Here is a 16407-nt window from a genome sequence, read left to right as displayed (position 1 = left end):
TATTTAGCAGATGCTTTTCTCCACAGCAACGTACATCTCGGGGATCACTACAAAAGTTTATTTTACGTCAACATTACATCTTTCCTTGTGTCCAGGAATTACACTATGCAAAGTCTTATTGTACCATTATGCACATTATTTACATATGAAAATATAAAGGTGTGCCAACTGTCACTCACACCACCTAAACCACATGGCACGCATCAGGAAAACTAAGGTAAGTGTATATTTTACAGACTATGCCATTTATTCAATCATAATGTGACTTCAGAACATTAGTGAAATTCTGAAACGGTATCATTAGCAAGACACTTTCTTGTGAAACTCGAATTTCTGAGCAGTAATGTTTTATCTCCTAGTACTTTGCTGAACTGTAATTTAATGCATCTTTCCATGTTAACAGAAGGCTTATTTAAAATAACAAAAAAAGGAACAATTTTAAGGCGTAGTTTCCATAGTTTGCCTCCTAAGTAATAACTGTCCTGCACAGACAAACTGCCTGCTAAGAAAAACTCCTGAAATAACTCAGTGATGTCTTCAAAATAAAAACATGGGAAACTATTCAAGTTTTTCCACTTCTTACTGCACCAGTCTGTAGGTAATGTATCGTCCGGCGGTTTCACTGGGCCTGATGATCTTCACTACCTGTTGAGTGAAACAAGGATTCACACTCAAATTAGGAACACCTCTAAGTGTGCTACTGTTGCCCAGTTTTTGGGATCCAGGTTTCTGTCTCACCTGTCCTCTCTTCAGGCCAAAGTATCGAGCAACCGGATCTCCGGCTTGAATCCTTGGGAGTTGGCTCTCCTTGAGTTTACTGGGGGAGGGGGGGGCTCAGGATGGTACAACATAGCATAATGGGACACAGTAGTAAATGTCAGCAGAGAACAATACCTTCAGTTAGTTTAGAGAACTGATGAACTCTATAGAGGCGAGGGGCTGACACCTTGAAATCACCGCTCAGGCGTAAGCCGTACTCCAGCAACTCAGCGCGAGCTGTGCACCGCAGTTGGCGCGAGGCCAGAGAAGGACAGGCGTGACTGAGAAAAGCCCTTAAAGTTGCCAGGTACCGAGAAGCCCTTGCAAGCGCTGGGCCGGAACCCCGTGAGGGCATGGCCAAGGAGCATCAGCAAGTGTTCTGTAGGAGGCAAACAGGACAACGCTGAAGATCCCAGTGCTTTTATAAACCTGCACTCTCCCTGTTCCATGAATAAGGACAAAGATACCGTGTCTCTAAAAAATACCTGTTCTGTTAAAACGACAACGTGTACGGTACCAGTACGAATAGTAAGCAAATATTTACACCATTACAGGTAATAAGTGTGAACCACAGTAGTCCAATAGAGAAGGATACTATCGCGCCAGCAGCTCCGTCACCTCCTCTTTGGTCATCACGATGTGTTCGGGAACGAGCTGCAACAGGAGACCACCCGTGAACAAAGCACCGGCACAAAGCCATCCATTCTACTTTCCATATCCTAAACGCTGAGGACGGCTTTGAATTAAGCACTTTAATAAAGGGTGGCTCGACCACGAAAAGGGTATCCAAAAACGTGTATGTAACGCTGATAGGTCGCGACGTTTCGGACTCCTTAGGTTGATCTTGTCTCATACAGAACCATGTCCTAATGTAAACTTTCTCAGCAGGTCCTTCATTTACACTGGACAGGGGGCTTGTGATAGAGGTTGCGCACAACACAAGTCACAATTTTGCAAAAAAAAACAAACTTTACTGTACCAAAAAATTAGGCAAATGCTGATAAAAGCCTTCAGGTGTTTGTGATCTCCTTACCTCATGCTCGGTGATGTTGATTAGGAGCTCCTGTTGCAAGAACTGCTCAAGGATGTACTTGGGAGCCATGTCTACTAAAGACTGGAAGTATAAAGAGAGAAAATAGTGAAAACCTAAGTGGAATTCAACCAGGCTAAAGATGAGGCAAAGACGTCGAAAATACTGCACTGTGCCTCTCAACCGTTGTCCTTGCCTACACCTGCTTGTAATGGTTCGAGATGAGATGCAGATGAGCTCTTAACTGTACATGACAGCACTGCTGCACATTAAGGAAACCGGCACAGGGCTCTGCACCAAATGTGAGTGGCAAGAAGTCGTTAGATATGCATTAGTTGAGCACTGCATTCATTTTGCCTTTCCTGGAACTTCAGCAAACCTGAAAAGATAGTTCTCGTTCGTGCTGGGATTACACCAGTCTACCTTCAGTTCTCACTGGGATGAAGTACATACAGTAACTGCTGTAACACGCATTGCAGTGAAGTGACTACCAGTGTTAAGAGAAACCATTTAAGAAATTCTCTTTTTTTCCCCCCTCCTAAGCATCTTACAATGCTAAGTTACCTATAATGATTTGCCCTTTTATAGACTTTTTACTGGAGTAGTTTAAGGTTAGTATGTTGCTCAAGGGTACTACAGTTGGAGGGGGAATGTGAAGCTATGACCTTTGGGTCCAAAGACAGTAACCCTAACTACTACTGTAGCCCCCGTCGTCACTACTCTCTGTGCTCGGTGGAGAGCGCAAACGTAAGACAAGGCTGAAACGCTGCTTTACAACGGTCCGGATCCTCAGCGAGAAGCAGCACAAAGAGAGATACGCAGGGGCTGGAGCAGAGCGCCACTACGCTCCCAAGTCCCAGCAAAACACACCGAATGTATTTTGAAGACATAACGCAAGTTGCGCGAGTTGGACCCCCACCCCAAAGCACAGAATGTCCTCCGTAAGGTGCGTTAGGACTCGGCACTGAAGCACACACGCACTTCGCGAGACACTTAAAAATACGTTAACGTTGCAGTGAGCGCAATCAACGGCTCGGTCTCCTGACGCACTGCGGCACACCTGCTTAGCGGAGGGGGTCATGCCCATCTGCACCACTATGATTGCCCGTGTGATGTTCTCCTCTTGCATTCGCTGGCAATACATCTTGATGGTCTTGATGCCAACCTTGGGCTCCTCTGCGACATAAAGAAACGCAAGTTACACCTTTCACGAGACAGTCTGCGCGTCAACAGGCATACACACGAGCGTACGTTAAACTCCCATTCTACGTGATAGCATTTTCATTTATTAATTTACCTAACGCGTTTCTCCAAAGCGACTTACAACGTTAATCTATTTACAGCTCGGTGATGTTTTCACTGGAGCAATTAGGGCTAAGTACCTTGCTCAAGGGTACCACGGCTGGGGGAGGGATTCGAACCAGCAACCTTTTTGGGTTCAAAGGCAGTAGCTCCAAGCACTACGCTACGAGCTGATCCTCGTGTCCCCTACCACCGCGTCCCACAGCGACCGACCCGGGTTCGATGCAGCTCGGGGGGGGGGGGGGGGTGACATACCTGGGAAGAACACGAACATCTGGTCAGTGGGGTCATCGTTGTGGGCCACCAGCACGGTGAGGTCTGTGCGCCGCGGCCGACCCTCGCTGGGCTTGTCTCCAAACTGGCTCTTGAACTCGTCCAGGGTTTGGTCCAACTCATCTTGGGTGACCAGGTATCCCCGGTCATGACACAGCTGGGCCACAGAGACAACTGGTTCAACAGCAGCACTCGCAGTGTGGGAAATGGCAATGGAGCTGTATTCATTACTCCACCTGACAAGCACTCACACTTTTTTCTTAAAAAAAAAAAAAAAAAAAGAAACAAAAGCCCATCAGGCCAGGCCATGGCATGTATTCTCTTGGGGCTCTAACTACGTCGGCACGTTTTTCACCATCATCAGCAGCTCCATAACACAACGAACCGAAGTGAATTGAGGTGAACTGATTCAAAGCTCTTTTCTTTGTCTCCACCTTACCGCAGAAAACTTAACGCGAACATAACAAACACGTGACGTGTCTGACGTGAAATGCGACTCTTCTTGTTTCCTGTGCGGAGACACACTTCACAGCACAACACTGTCGTATCACAAACCTGCATTATTGTTTTCCTGATTTTCCACAACCTGTACGTTTCCTCTTCGTCGTCCATGACGTTACTTTAAGTTCGAAAACCGACGGAAGAAAAAAGAAACAATCGCGCGGTTCGGCAACACACGTACAACCCTCCTCACATGTCCGCCGAACGAAGGTCCATCACCCGCGGAAAGGGATCACGTGATCACTATTGGCGTTCAACTTTATGCCTGTATTTTAAATTCACTGGAGTCCATATCTGTAACTCACTTGTCGTGAAAATTACAAATATTTACAGATGTTCATCACATTTTGCATTCAATAATACAAGACAATTCATTATGTCAGTGATTTTTTACTTTACTAGAGTTTTTTTTTTTTTTTTTTTTTTTACTTTTTAAACAGGCATATCTTTAGTCTTCTGTCTGTGATTTTAACGCGTTACGGCCGCAAACCTTTACGTACATTTAACGCTATGGAAGTAAAGCTGTCTTTTAAAAAAAAAAATGACTTGGACATAAAATGATAACACAATGTTAACGAGCGAACTGCGTTCTGAGTAGCTGAATGCTCGAAGGGAGTTTAGAAAGTGAAGGTGTTTATATAGGTCTTTCGCCGGTGCTGTGGAGTTGCCACCAGAGGGCGACTTCGGGTACCGGTCCCCACAGTGTCTGTAGCCACCATGATGGCGCGGCGCGGCGCAGGTCTCCTTCGAAGAACGAGCGCTTGTTTCACAACATTTCAGACTAAAAAGCGCTTATAACGAGCTATCAGCTTACACAGCCTTATGAGAACAGAAATTTCAACTCAAAATATGAGCCTTCGTGACACTGACTGAGCACCACACATGGAGAGAGAAATTCCACCAATATTCTCCAGTGCATCTCCGTTTGTGTGAAAGCTCAGAGACATCTAATAAGCCCTAAAGCTAATAATAATAATAAGTGATAAAATAGAAAGGAAGCCCTTGCCGATGAGTTTAAATCTCGAAGTAAGAAAATGCATAGGATTCTCTTGAAAGGCAGTATCATTGCGAGTGACTCTGTGTGATGTGTTTGGCCATTCGATTCGTGATTGGTCATTGATTTGGCCACTGATTTGTGATTGGCTATTGGTTACTTCATGACTCGCTGAGCCGAGAGCACGTGTCGCAAGTTGAAAGAATGACCTTCTCCAACAGTCAGTGTTACAATAATAATAATCTTAATTTTATACACTATAAGGCTTTTAAAAGTGCTTTACAAAAAAGGAGACAGGCATACTGATTACAACTGTAAAGCAAAAACTGTAGCAAGTTATTGACAACAATAAAAGATTTATAGAATAAAACTAAACAAATACAACGACATTTTAAAAATTTCCACGTGCAGTATACACATCCTTAACACTTTCACCTTAAGCACCAGCACAGATATGGCCAGTGCCAGTTTGTGTCATTTCAGCTGCGTTGAGTTGAGCTGAAGCCGTAATTCGTCACTGATGGCCCAAACGAATGTAATCGAACACAATAAAGTCCAACAAAGAGATACTAAGCGAGGAATGACCAGGAATGAGGTCAATGTACAGTAGTAAAAGCAGGCAAACCTTATTCCTCGCTCCCAGCTCTGTCCGTGTGGAGTTGGCAAGATCTCGCCATGTTCCAGTCTGAGTGCTCTGGTTTCCACACACAGTCCAAAGACACGTGTTTCAGATGTATTGGTGACTCTAAATTACCCTTGGTGCCAGTGTGTGTGAGAGAATGAGCAAATATGTAATTGCCCATCGGCTGGCTGGTGTTCTTTCTGTCCAGAGCGTACCCTGCGTGTCCAGGATAGGCTCTGGACCACCGTGAACCAGCACCAGACAATCAGTTACTGATGATGGCTGGAGGAATGTGACAGTGTCCATAAACACCGCCATCGGTGTGCCTTGTCCCCTCCCCCCAGACAGCACAGTACAGCACAGTACACACCCTCTGCTGAGCTCCGGCCATCTCCTCCTCGCCAGCAGCGCACACACAGCAAGTCTCTCCGACAATGCAGCTTGTGAGCTGTGCTCTCTTCTTGGGCTCTCTGGCGAGTTGTGGGATCACCGGAGCAATGGTAATGTGATTTACCCCTCACTCATCGTTTGTACGCTGTACTGTATATCTGTACCGACGTTATGGCTCTCCGAGAAGCGTCTGGGCAGGCGTCTGTCTCTGAGGTCCGTCGAAAGAACCGAGGCCTCCGTGAAACAAGCATAAATTTGGAACTTTTATTAAGAAATATAATGTATCGATTCATGCTGAAGTTTCGTTTGTACATTTAAACCTGGTATTGGGACGGCTAGTAGCGTAGAGGTTAGCGTTACTGCCTTTAGATCCCAAGATCCCAGGTTCAATCCCCACCTCTAGCTGTTGTACCCTGGATCGAGGTACTTACCGTAATATTCCTCCAGTAAATAGTTATCCAACAGTACAAATGGGTAAATAACTGTAAGCTGCTATGGAGAGAAGTGTCAGATAAACATATCGGTAAATTACAGCATAAATCTCAATAGTAAAGTAACAAACAAAGCGGTACAGGGCAGGTGTCATCTTTCGTTTACCTGCTTTCGAATGGGTTCTCGTGTCTTTTGGTTCAAGTACGACATAGTGGCACAAAAGACAAAATTAATGTAGAGCTTCCTAGTTTGTATCATTTGCTTTCGTTACCAGTCATAACTTAATAACTCACATTTCTGTATTTTTGCTGTACATTTCGATGCTCCCCAGACCGAGTTTTCTAAACAGAGAAGAGCAAAGCTGGTTGGTGTCCTTTTCAATATTAAAGGTGTCTGTCATCCAGCAAGATTTACTTTCGCTCACAACAATGTCTGTTCACGTGTTTTGTTTGTGAATGTCCGGCCGTACACACATGCGATGGACACCGGTCAGTCCGGTGCGCCACAACTCGCTTTCGATCAGTCAGTCCTTCCTATTGATCATTTTCAATCGATTTCATATCCCATCCTGAAGCACCGTTAACATGCGTCACTCCAGTGGATCAGCTACTTCGACTGTTTGTGGAAAAGCTGGAAGAGAGATAATTATACAAGTGTGGTCATTAGTAAAAAACAGATGAATTGCTAATTATATGAGGGGTTTTCGATCTTTCTTTGTTAAGAGGCGCACGTTGTAAATGACGGTCTGCGGGAATTTAGAGCATTTTTGTTCATTTAAATTTAATTATTTAAACTTCAATGTAAAGATGTTGACGGGGGTGCAGGGGCACGGTGGCGCAGCGGGTCGGACCGAGTCCTGCTCTCTGGTGGGTCCGGAGTTCGAGTCCCACTTGAGGTGTCTTGCGATGGACTGGCGTCCTGTCCTGGGTGTGTCCCCTTCCCCTCCAGCCTTGTGCCCTGTGTTACTTGGTTAGGCTCTGGCTCCCCGCAACCCTGTATGGGATGAGTGGTTTCAGGTGATGTGTGATAAAGATATTGAGCTGTGTAACACATAGACCTGTGTCCATGGGAAACATGTAATATTGGGTGACCAGTTGTTTAAGTCTAATGATGTCATAAAGTGTTGAATTCATGTTGTTCCTAGCAGTTCCGATCGGTGAAAGTGCTTCGTGCTTGTTGACGTGCGCTCAGCCAAGACGACAGCGGGAAGCATTGTACGTTAAGTGGAGCGAAGGCCGTGTTCTTGAGCTTTTCGGTTTGCACCTGGTCGGCGGTACGTTGTGCAACAAGACAAAGTCCTTGTTCCGCACAGCAGAGGACGCACGTCGTTTTGTCCAACGACTATACAAAGCGCCTTTCGATGGTTAGATATTACGAAAGCATATTAAAATGTCCGTTGATGTTCTCAGATTTCGCCTTTCAAGGTCACAAAAGTCGAAATACCGAAGGAAGGATGTACAAAATTCAATCTTGCCCCAAATTTAGGTTTTACATGAATTTGGGACAATATGATTAAGAGTACAAATACTACATATTGAAAATATTGTGAAATATATTGCACATCTGTTGGGCTGTGTTAAGGTATTTGCTACAAAGTGGCTGGATCATTTATCAACGAAAACGAATGTAATTAACTGTTTGGGTGTCCATGTTTTCACCATAGCTGCGAATTAAGATAATATTGTTTTCAGTTTATTCGCTGTTCCTTTTTACTTGCGATGTATAACCCTATTCAATCAATTGTAAAAAGTGAAATATATTTCAGCAGCTCACAGAGATGTTATTGAGTAGAAATCTGAGATTTTGTGTACTTTAAAGGCCATAAACAGGATACCCCTCCCGCCACGAAACATCGGAAGTGCAAAAAATCTATTCGTAGAAATTCCGTTGTCCTTTTGCGGTGTTCGTGAACAAGACCCGGAGGTACCCGAGCGCCTCCGCTACGAGCATTTATTCCATCCTCATCTGGAGTGAACAACCCACTCTTTTCCAGAAGAGGCCATGAGCTCAGACTTAGAGGTGCTGATCTACATAACAAATGCTTCGCTCGGCAGCAAAGCACTCAAGTACGCGGCCAAAGTCACGGTGGACATCATCATCCACCAGTAGCAGAGATGCCACCCTTAGTCCCTCCAGCTGACCCCCCTCCAAGTCTCAGGCACGCCTTCGTATCGTGTCGGTGAAAGTCACAAACGGGGTGGAGACCGAAGAGAACACTGCCTAACGCCGTCCCTAACGCTGACAATACGGACACGACTCGCACACGGCACTCCTGCAGGGACTGCATGGCATCGGTCAGCAGCCTATGGGGTACCCGTGTCCCTGCAGTAGCTCGCACAGCACATACACGTGGTCATACGCCTTCTCCAAGTCCACAAGGCACATGTACGCCGGTTTAGTACGCTCCCATGCTCCCTCAGACAGCTGTGCTTAGAAGAAGAGCTGCTCCACGATCCATGGAAATCCACGGTTCCTCCTGGATCGGCGGCTCAACGGTCGGCCAGTGTCCCCGCCAGTGCTCTGGAAAAGGGTTCGGAGGCTCAGGAGTGCGATCCCCTCGTAGCTGGAACACACCGTCCAGCCCCCTTTCTTACACACGGGGATCGGCATCCCGGTCTGCCGTCCAGCGGTACCTTACATTAACAATCCGAAGCTGCGGGTTCAAAACCCACTAAATGACAAATAGTGTCACTGCTATTTTTAATCTGCAAATTGCCACTTGGTATAAAAAAAAAAAAGTTCTATAGATTATTGTTTACTCTTGTTTCTCAAAACAACATGACTGTACTGCACCACTGCGGTAAATGGTTAACTGCTTAACTGCTACCTTATCAGAATTGTTATTGCGCTGTCCCAGGATCTCCTAACACTCAGTAACTCCGTTTGGTCATGTGTGGCACCGATGGAATCTTAGACCTTTGCTTTTGTCGTCATCAGCAAAGATTAGAACCGGTCAAAGAGAAAAACGAGCTATAACCCCAGACCGATGATCACTTCGGAGCCTTACGCATAGAGACACGAGATGACTGGCATCGCGTGAGCAGGAGCTCTGCACAAACGGCCCAAGTTGCGATACCAGGGAGACACCGTCACGCCGCGTTCTGTCCCTTCGGCAGTTCCTGCTGAAAGGCACTCATGCATTTCCTAGCTTCCTCTGTGCTTTTCTCGGTTCTGCTGCAGACTATGGTAAGACCGCGGTACGGCCGTGCATGCTGCAAACATACTGTAATCTATATGCAGTCGGTGGGCAGCTTTCTACTGATTTTTCAGCTCGAATGCTGCATTTTGCATTAGAATTAATGTATTTTTTTCCGTTTTTATCGTACAGTAGTCAACGACACTGCGAAAATGTTATTAACGTTACTATGAAGATTGAAAACGATTACTGTTATAGCTTCGGATGGAAGCGCTGCGGTACTGCTGTATGTGCGTGACCGCGTTTCGTCCGGTTCGACGCGTTTCGGCAATTTCTCACCAGTTCGAAAAAGCAGTCAAAGTTAACAGTATAGTGACTTTTTTTTTAAAAAATTCAACTGAGAGACTTTGATTCGTCGTAAAGGCTCTCACCGTGTGAACACGACACCTTCTGTGTTTAGTCTGCGGAGGTGCAAGACTGGCAGAAAGCGACGTCCATTTACGACTTCTCCGCCAAAGACATTGACGGCAAAGAAGTCTCCTTGGAAAAGTACCGGTAAGCATGTCTGTCCAGTACTCTAATGCACAGTACATAGTTCTTCAGCGCTCCAAAAGCGATTCGACAACTGCCCATACACTTCATTGTGAGAAATACCGAGAAAGAACAAGGGGCCCGGAGCACAATGACGCCGTGAAAGTTGGGGTTTGGGGGGGGAATAATCAAAATTCTTGCTGACTGTGCAAAAACTATTGCGGATGTTACGAGGCAACGCCGAGTGACATTGATGCCGTCAGCATTCGAAATATTGTAAAGAGCAAGGACGGCGAGGCGTTACAACAGTGTTTCCAATACTTGTGTGTCCAGGGGTAAAGTTTGCATAATTGTCAACGTAGCCTCCAAATGAAGCAAGACGCCCGTAAACTACTCTCAGTTTGCGAAGATGCACGCCACGTACGCTGAGAAAGGTTTATGCATCCTGGCCTTCCCATCCAACCAGTTTGGCAGACAGGTATGATATCGTTCACCATGTTCTAATGCGTTACTCTGCAGAATTAGAGACTGAGCTCAGATCGGCCTGTGAAAAATACCATCGGCGGACTAAGTTGCGGAAAATCTGATTATACAGTACGTGGGAGCTGAGACTGCTGTCCCGCTGCACTAACAATGCTCTAGAGTGACCGGCAGGTGGCGTAACAGTCAAGGAGCTGGGTTCTTGAGAAGACCTTCGCGTGAGAGAGGCGGTAAAGGAAGGAATCGGTAAAAATGCACGACAAAAGGATTCCGAGTGGTTTTCAACCGGGCGCCGACTCGTGTCTCGCTAGGAACCGGGCACAGAGGCTCAGATTAAGGAGTTTGCCAAGTCCTACGATGCGGAGTTCGACCTCTTCGGTAAAATCGACGTGAACGGAGAGGAGGCCCACCCGCTTTGGAAGTGGCTCAAAGAGCAGCCAAAGGGCAAAGGGACGTTTGGGAAGTATGTCCAATACCACTGTGAATTTAAGGTTTTTTTTCCCGCTGCGGTAAAATGAAAGTTGTGAAAATTATTGCTGAATCGCCTGTGTTCTAACTGTATCTTTATTGTTCATATATGTTTTTCATCTAGCAACATCAAATGGAATTTCACCAAGGTAAGTCGTTTAATACCGATCGTGTTGCAACATACAAACCGCGTTACGATTGAAATGTTATATCCTAAATTTCTCCTTAAGTTCTTCAATACGGTGAATGAGAGAATATTGAAAAAAATCTAACTGTTAGCAAAGTCCATGGCAAAACGCTATACATAGCTTACAGTTTAATACTAACACATATTCTCTTATTATCTTTTATTCTCTTCTATCTTTCTGTACCTTAAGCCAGAGCAACAATTTAGCCTCTATGAACCTTTAACATTTAAAAACATTTCTCAGTTATTATTTACCCACATTCTGTAATGCACTGCCAGTATGTCACAATTCATGTAAATATATGTGGAAAATGTCTTTTTTAATATTCGTGAAACATTTTGTTTTAGTTTCTCATTGACCGAGAAGGACAAGTTGCGAAAAGGTATTCCCCACTGGATGATCCAAGCGTACGTAATAAGTCATTTACTTATGGGAATAACAAAGGTTAAGGTTTTTCTCTGCCTCCATTGGTGTCCGTCATTAAAGATTAGGTCCTGCTGTAATGACCGCCGACCACAACCTCTCACCGCAGTAACGTGGCGCGTTCCGAAGGTCCGTGCCCTTTCGAAGGCTCTCGCGTGCCGTCGGGTCGAATAGAGCCTGGTCTCGGACCCTTGTTAGCATGCGAGCGGCTGACGTCAGATCGGTGGGAACAGAGCGCTGCTGTTAGGACTGCGGAGGGATTCGAAAAAAAAGCTCCCGGTTAGAGACGCGCCTTGTTCCGGAGCGTGGGCACCGACAGCCCCGAGAACTGCGGAACAACAAATACTCTGTTGTGCAGTTAACAAATCAGCATCACGCACAGCTAAAGTATCACTTTGTTTACAGCGGTTCACTGGTAATTTGCAATTATTTACCCAGTTATATAGCTGGGTCATTTTTACTGGAGCAATTTAGGGTAAGTACCTTGCTCAGGGGTACTACAGCTGGGATTCAAACCTGCAACCTTCGGGTCCCAAGGCAGCAGCGCTAAGAAATGAGGGGACAGCTGGCAGCGTAGTGGTTAGAGCTGCTGCCTTTGGACCCGAAGGTCACAGGTTTCATTCCTCTCCCTCCCTACAGTACCTGGGAGCAAGGTACTTCCCGTAAGTTGCTCCAGTGAAATTACACGGGTGTCGAATAGTTAAAAGCACAAGCGCCTTGACATCATAAACCGCTTTGGAGAAAAGCATCAAAATGATGAATGAACATAAAGTAGCAGCAGATGCTTCTCGGCCTGTTGCGTTTTGAGATAAGTGTGTGAACGGGACTGGCCACGGAACTGATATCTTCCTTTGTCTTCACGTGACAGGTAGTGGAGAAGGATCTCGTAAAGTACCTGTAGTCCACCTTCATCAGCCCCTCCTCTTATTGCTTCATTGATCCATCTTCTCTCGTGGAAAGCTGGACTCCGGAAGGTCTCGTCCCAGATCAGTGACGGCCTGTCCGCAAACCTGCCTGGCGGAGCTGACAGACCTGATGACCCCCTGCGTGCAAACCCTCTGGGCAGACTTCTGCAGTCCAGCAGACCACAGCATTTACATTTGTTTATTTAGCAGATGCTTTTCTCCAAAGCGACTTCCGATGAACTCTTTATAGCGTTACGAGCCCACACACCTTATTCACCGCGGTGACTTACACTGCTAGATACACTGCTTACACTGGGTCACTCATCCACACATCAGTGCAACACACTCTCTCTGTGTCACTCGCACACTATGGGGAACCTGAACAGCATGTCTTTGGAGTGTGGGAGGAAACCAGAGCACCCGGAGGAAACCCACACAGACACGGGGAGAACATGCAAACTCCACACAGACTGAGCAAGGATCGAACCCACGTTCTCTCGTGCCACCATGCCACCAGATCACAGACAGGTGAACGGCTACATGAGTTGTAATAAATGCACGGAAATTTCGCAGAATTCTTGTCTGAAGTGTGTCGCTGAGCCCCTTTTTACTTTATAAACACTTCCCCTTACACCCACAGCAGAGGTATTACAATGAGAAACATTAAAATGAGACTGTAAATCACTGAAATCTGTACTATTCACATGAATATTACATGAGGATATGAGGATAAAGTCACACAAATGTCAGCAACTCAATTTATAAATGGGTTCTGTAAAAATCATACATGAGCATTTTCACAACAAACGACCATAGATTTTAAATGTTTTTCACTACTTCTGGGAAAAAAACACAGAAAATTACAGTAATGTGCCTTCACAAATAACTCCTCTGCATGACTTTTACAAATAATGTCTTAAAAAAACATAATTTGCCTCTTTATTGAAGTCATTAGTGTTAATATTATAGTAAAAGGTCACTCAACTTGAACATCTGTCAGCCAATGAGAGAAAATATCAATATGCAATACAGTGGCTGCTCGTTTCAAGGTCCATTATTAAATTAGATTAAATTAAATTGCATTCGAGAGGAAGAAATACATGTAATTCTGTGTATTATGGCTACAGTGGAGGGTGACTTAAAGCGAATTTCCTGGTATGCACTACTTTTGCACTTGAAGATACGACACGAAGGGAAAGAAGAGGACAAGAGAGGAGAGGTACTTGATTAACCCCCTTTGGGGAAATTCACACACACAACAACTTAACACGTGACACCAATTCTGAAGAACGGTGTACAGTTACACCCAGGAAAAGAAACGAATGACGAGAAGGACCAACGACAAACCCTCCCCCTCGGTTGGCATGGTCATCCCGCACAGAAGACGCCCAAAGGTTATTGGTTCTGGCCTGAATATGAAGGGTTGATCTCCCTCTCCCACTCAGAACTGCTGAATCCCTCACAACGTTCAAGAAGAGTCTCAAAACACATCACTCTCAGACTCGCTTCTCTCCTGGTCTCCTGAACATGTACGACATCACCTGTAGTAAAGAGAAGGTACGGTACGGTACAGTACAGTACTGTCCAACAGCTGCACTGCAGCCCCGCGCGCAATGAATGCCGGGTAAACGGCACTCACACCTTCGAGATGCGCTTCGTCTGTTGGTAAAACGGGCCTTTATTTTCCTCCAGTCGCACTTCCTTTTGGAGAAAAGCATCAAACGAACAAATATATGTGATTGAATAAACTAGAAGACAAGTAGAAGTAGAAATGAGCGCTACACTAGCGATACTTACGGACACTTATTATTCCTTTGTAGAAACAGAAGTGAATAGCTTCTATGTGCGCATTGGTGGTTCAGTGGTAGAATTCTCGCCTGCCACGCGGGAGGCCCGGGTTCGATTCCCGGCCAATGCAAATTCCTTTTTACCCTCTTATTGCCACCTACATTACACCTTGGCGGGAGTTATCGTTGGCTAACAATATCAGCATATAAACAGGGGGGATTCTAGGATTTTTTTTTTTTTTAATGAAAATGGCGGGGGGGAGATTCAAGAAGAAGTCTGCCGAATTTACACTAGCTAAGCTAACTAACTAGCTAGCTACATAATAAATATTAGAAATTAATAGGAGTCTTAGACTAGTCTAGGGTCATGGCTGGGCAATCGGCTTCAGCAGCCTTTCCTCCGCCGTCGGCAGGCTGCATCACTCACACTCTACCGTTGCTGTTATCTGGAGTTCACCTCTCCATACCATCTCTGGAGTTCACCTCTCCATACCATTGCAACAGAGAACGATAACACCCCAGTCCACATATTTCAAAATATAATTGCGTGTTCATACCATGAACAGAGACGTGGTCTGTGATGGAGTCGTACCTCTCATCCTGAAAAACGTGTTACTGTGATTCCGCATTGCAAATCAGGCAACGATGGGCAGCGCTCTGGTCCAATGGCGTTGAGCATTGTCAGATTGACAGTATTATAGTCCAATAGCATTGGGGGGCACCGGGGCCAATCATATTTCCGGGAGGCCGGTACCACCCCTTTAGACACGCCTCTATGATTTAAACATAAATAGATCCTACCGACACCGTAGCAGAGGCAATGCCGAAGAACGCCGAAACATGTTAAGTTAATAAGTGAGTTTTACCACAAATTAGTAATTTAAACAGTAACCGTTATCTAACTCGGGTTTACCCTAAGCGGTTCCCAGACCAATCAGACTCCAAAATGTTAACGCTTCACAATGAACGCAATATCCTGCCAAGTCAAGCAAAAACACGCATTGAAAATATTAAACTGCATACACGCAGCGATAAATCCCCTCGATGGCTTCTGTAGCAAACATTTCCACAGCATCGGAGCTGTAGCGCAAATCCTTTGATGTCTCTTAGACACAATGTAACATCAGAATTCTTAATATGTTATACTTCGTGAGGGGTGCGGTGGCGCAGTGGGTTGGACCACAGTCCTGCTCTCTGATGGGTCTGGGGTTCGAGTCCCGCTTGGGGTACCTTGCAATGGACTGGTGTCCCGTCCTGGGTGTGTCCCCTCCGGCCTTACGCCCTGTGTTGCCGGGTAGGCTCCGTGACCCCGTATGGGACAAGCGGTTCTGAAAATGTGTGTGTGTGTTACACTTCGTTAATGTGAACTTTTCCCCAGAAATCACCGAACACGTTTTTTTTTTGGCATTCCTGTCTCGCAGACTCACTGAAGCGGCGAAGCGAACCGTTGCTAAGTAACCGAGACAGTTTATTCCCAGTTGGACGTCCTGCCAGCGCCCCCCTCTGTAGAGCCGGCGAAATGCGCCCAACTCGGGCGGGTCACCGCTCACGCCGTTACGAGATTTATTGTATGAAAATCTCCAAAATAATGTACCGGAATCGTATGCAGCTCTATGCGCTCCCGAGAGGTGCACAGTGCACTTCGTTATTGACTTTACAATCATTTACACGTTTACAGATCAAATTGTTTGTACAGTAGCCTACTGCTCTTCGCTAATTGAGGTGAACACCTCCATCAGGAATGTTCTTCTCCAGCAGGAGGGACTGTAAACGAAGGCCGTCACATTGTACCGTCAAATAAAGCTCTTGTGGAGACGAAGGAAACAAAAAGATTTATACCTCCCCGTCGGGGAATCGAACCCCGGTCTCCCGCGTGACAGGCGGGGATACTAACCACTATACTAACGAGGAGTCGACAGGAAAACCATGCTGTGCATGGTCTTTTCTAGAACTTAAGGACAACGTCGTGTTTTCATTTATTGTATTGTCCACAAATGTTGGTCTGTGTGGTATTCTGTTCTTTTGTTCATCTTTTCGTCTGGTCATCTATCCTGTTCATTTGTTCTCTTCTTCTGTTCATCTTTTCTTCTGTTATGAGTGTTCATCTCTTCTTTTGTTCTTCTTTTCGTTTTATTTCTTTTTTATTTTACTTCCTAAAAGCAAAATGAAATAAATTATCGCAGAAC

General features: G+C 45.5%; 2 protein-coding genes and 2 non-coding genes across 5 annotated transcripts; 2 read left to right on the top strand and 2 right to left on the bottom strand.

Annotated features, from left to right (window-relative positions):
- Positions 1–17: 17 nt before the first annotated feature.
- On the bottom strand, positions 18–4086 carry polr2eb (RNA polymerase II, I and III subunit E, b). Its single transcript, XM_018728248.2, has 7 exons — positions 3920–4086; positions 3347–3521; positions 2850–2965; positions 1793–1873; positions 1355–1413; positions 739–817; positions 18–645 (listed from the first exon to the last, which is right to left on the bottom strand). Exons 1-7 carry the CDS (start codon positions 3974–3976, stop codon positions 580–582), a joined length of 633 nt encoding a protein of 210 aa, XP_018583764.1. The 5' UTR covers positions 3977–4086; the 3' UTR covers positions 18–579.
- Positions 4087–5881: 1795 nt separating this feature from the next.
- On the top strand, positions 5882–12678 carry gpx4a (glutathione peroxidase 4a). 2 transcript variants are annotated; one of them, XM_018728048.2, is made up of 7 exons: positions 5882–5981; positions 9900–9994; positions 10304–10448; positions 10762–10913; positions 11043–11067; positions 11454–11513; positions 12398–12678. In XM_018728048.2, the coding sequence occupies exons 1-7, from the start codon at positions 5916–5918 to the stop codon at positions 12428–12430; spliced, it is 576 nt and encodes a 191-aa protein (XP_018583564.2). In that variant the 5' UTR covers positions 5882–5915; the 3' UTR covers positions 12431–12678. The 2 variants fall into 2 exon arrangements, with proteins under 2 accessions (XP_018583564.2, XP_018583565.2); XM_018728049.2 differs by lacking the exon at positions 5882–5981 and adding an exon at positions 9017–9489.
- A 1603-nt stretch (positions 12679–14281) lies between these two features.
- Positions 14282–14352, top strand: trnag-gcc (transfer RNA glycine (anticodon GCC)). Its single transcript has one exon. It is a non-coding gene; the product is annotated as a tRNA-Gly (tRNA).
- A 1708-nt stretch (positions 14353–16060) lies between these two features.
- trnad-guc (transfer RNA aspartic acid (anticodon GUC)) lies at positions 16061–16132 on the bottom strand. The gene has a single exon. It is a non-coding gene; the product is annotated as a tRNA-Asp (tRNA).
- Positions 16133–16407: the final 275 nt, after the last annotated feature.

The sequence above is a fragment of the Scleropages formosus genome, chromosome 9, assembly GCF_900964775.1.
Source record: "Scleropages formosus chromosome 9, fSclFor1.1, whole genome shotgun sequence".
NCBI classification, from domain to species: domain Eukaryota; kingdom Metazoa; phylum Chordata; class Actinopteri; order Osteoglossiformes; family Osteoglossidae; genus Scleropages; species Scleropages formosus.
The sequence above is the reverse complement of the archived record's forward strand: the minus strand, read 5'-3'. Positions and strand labels throughout refer to the sequence as shown.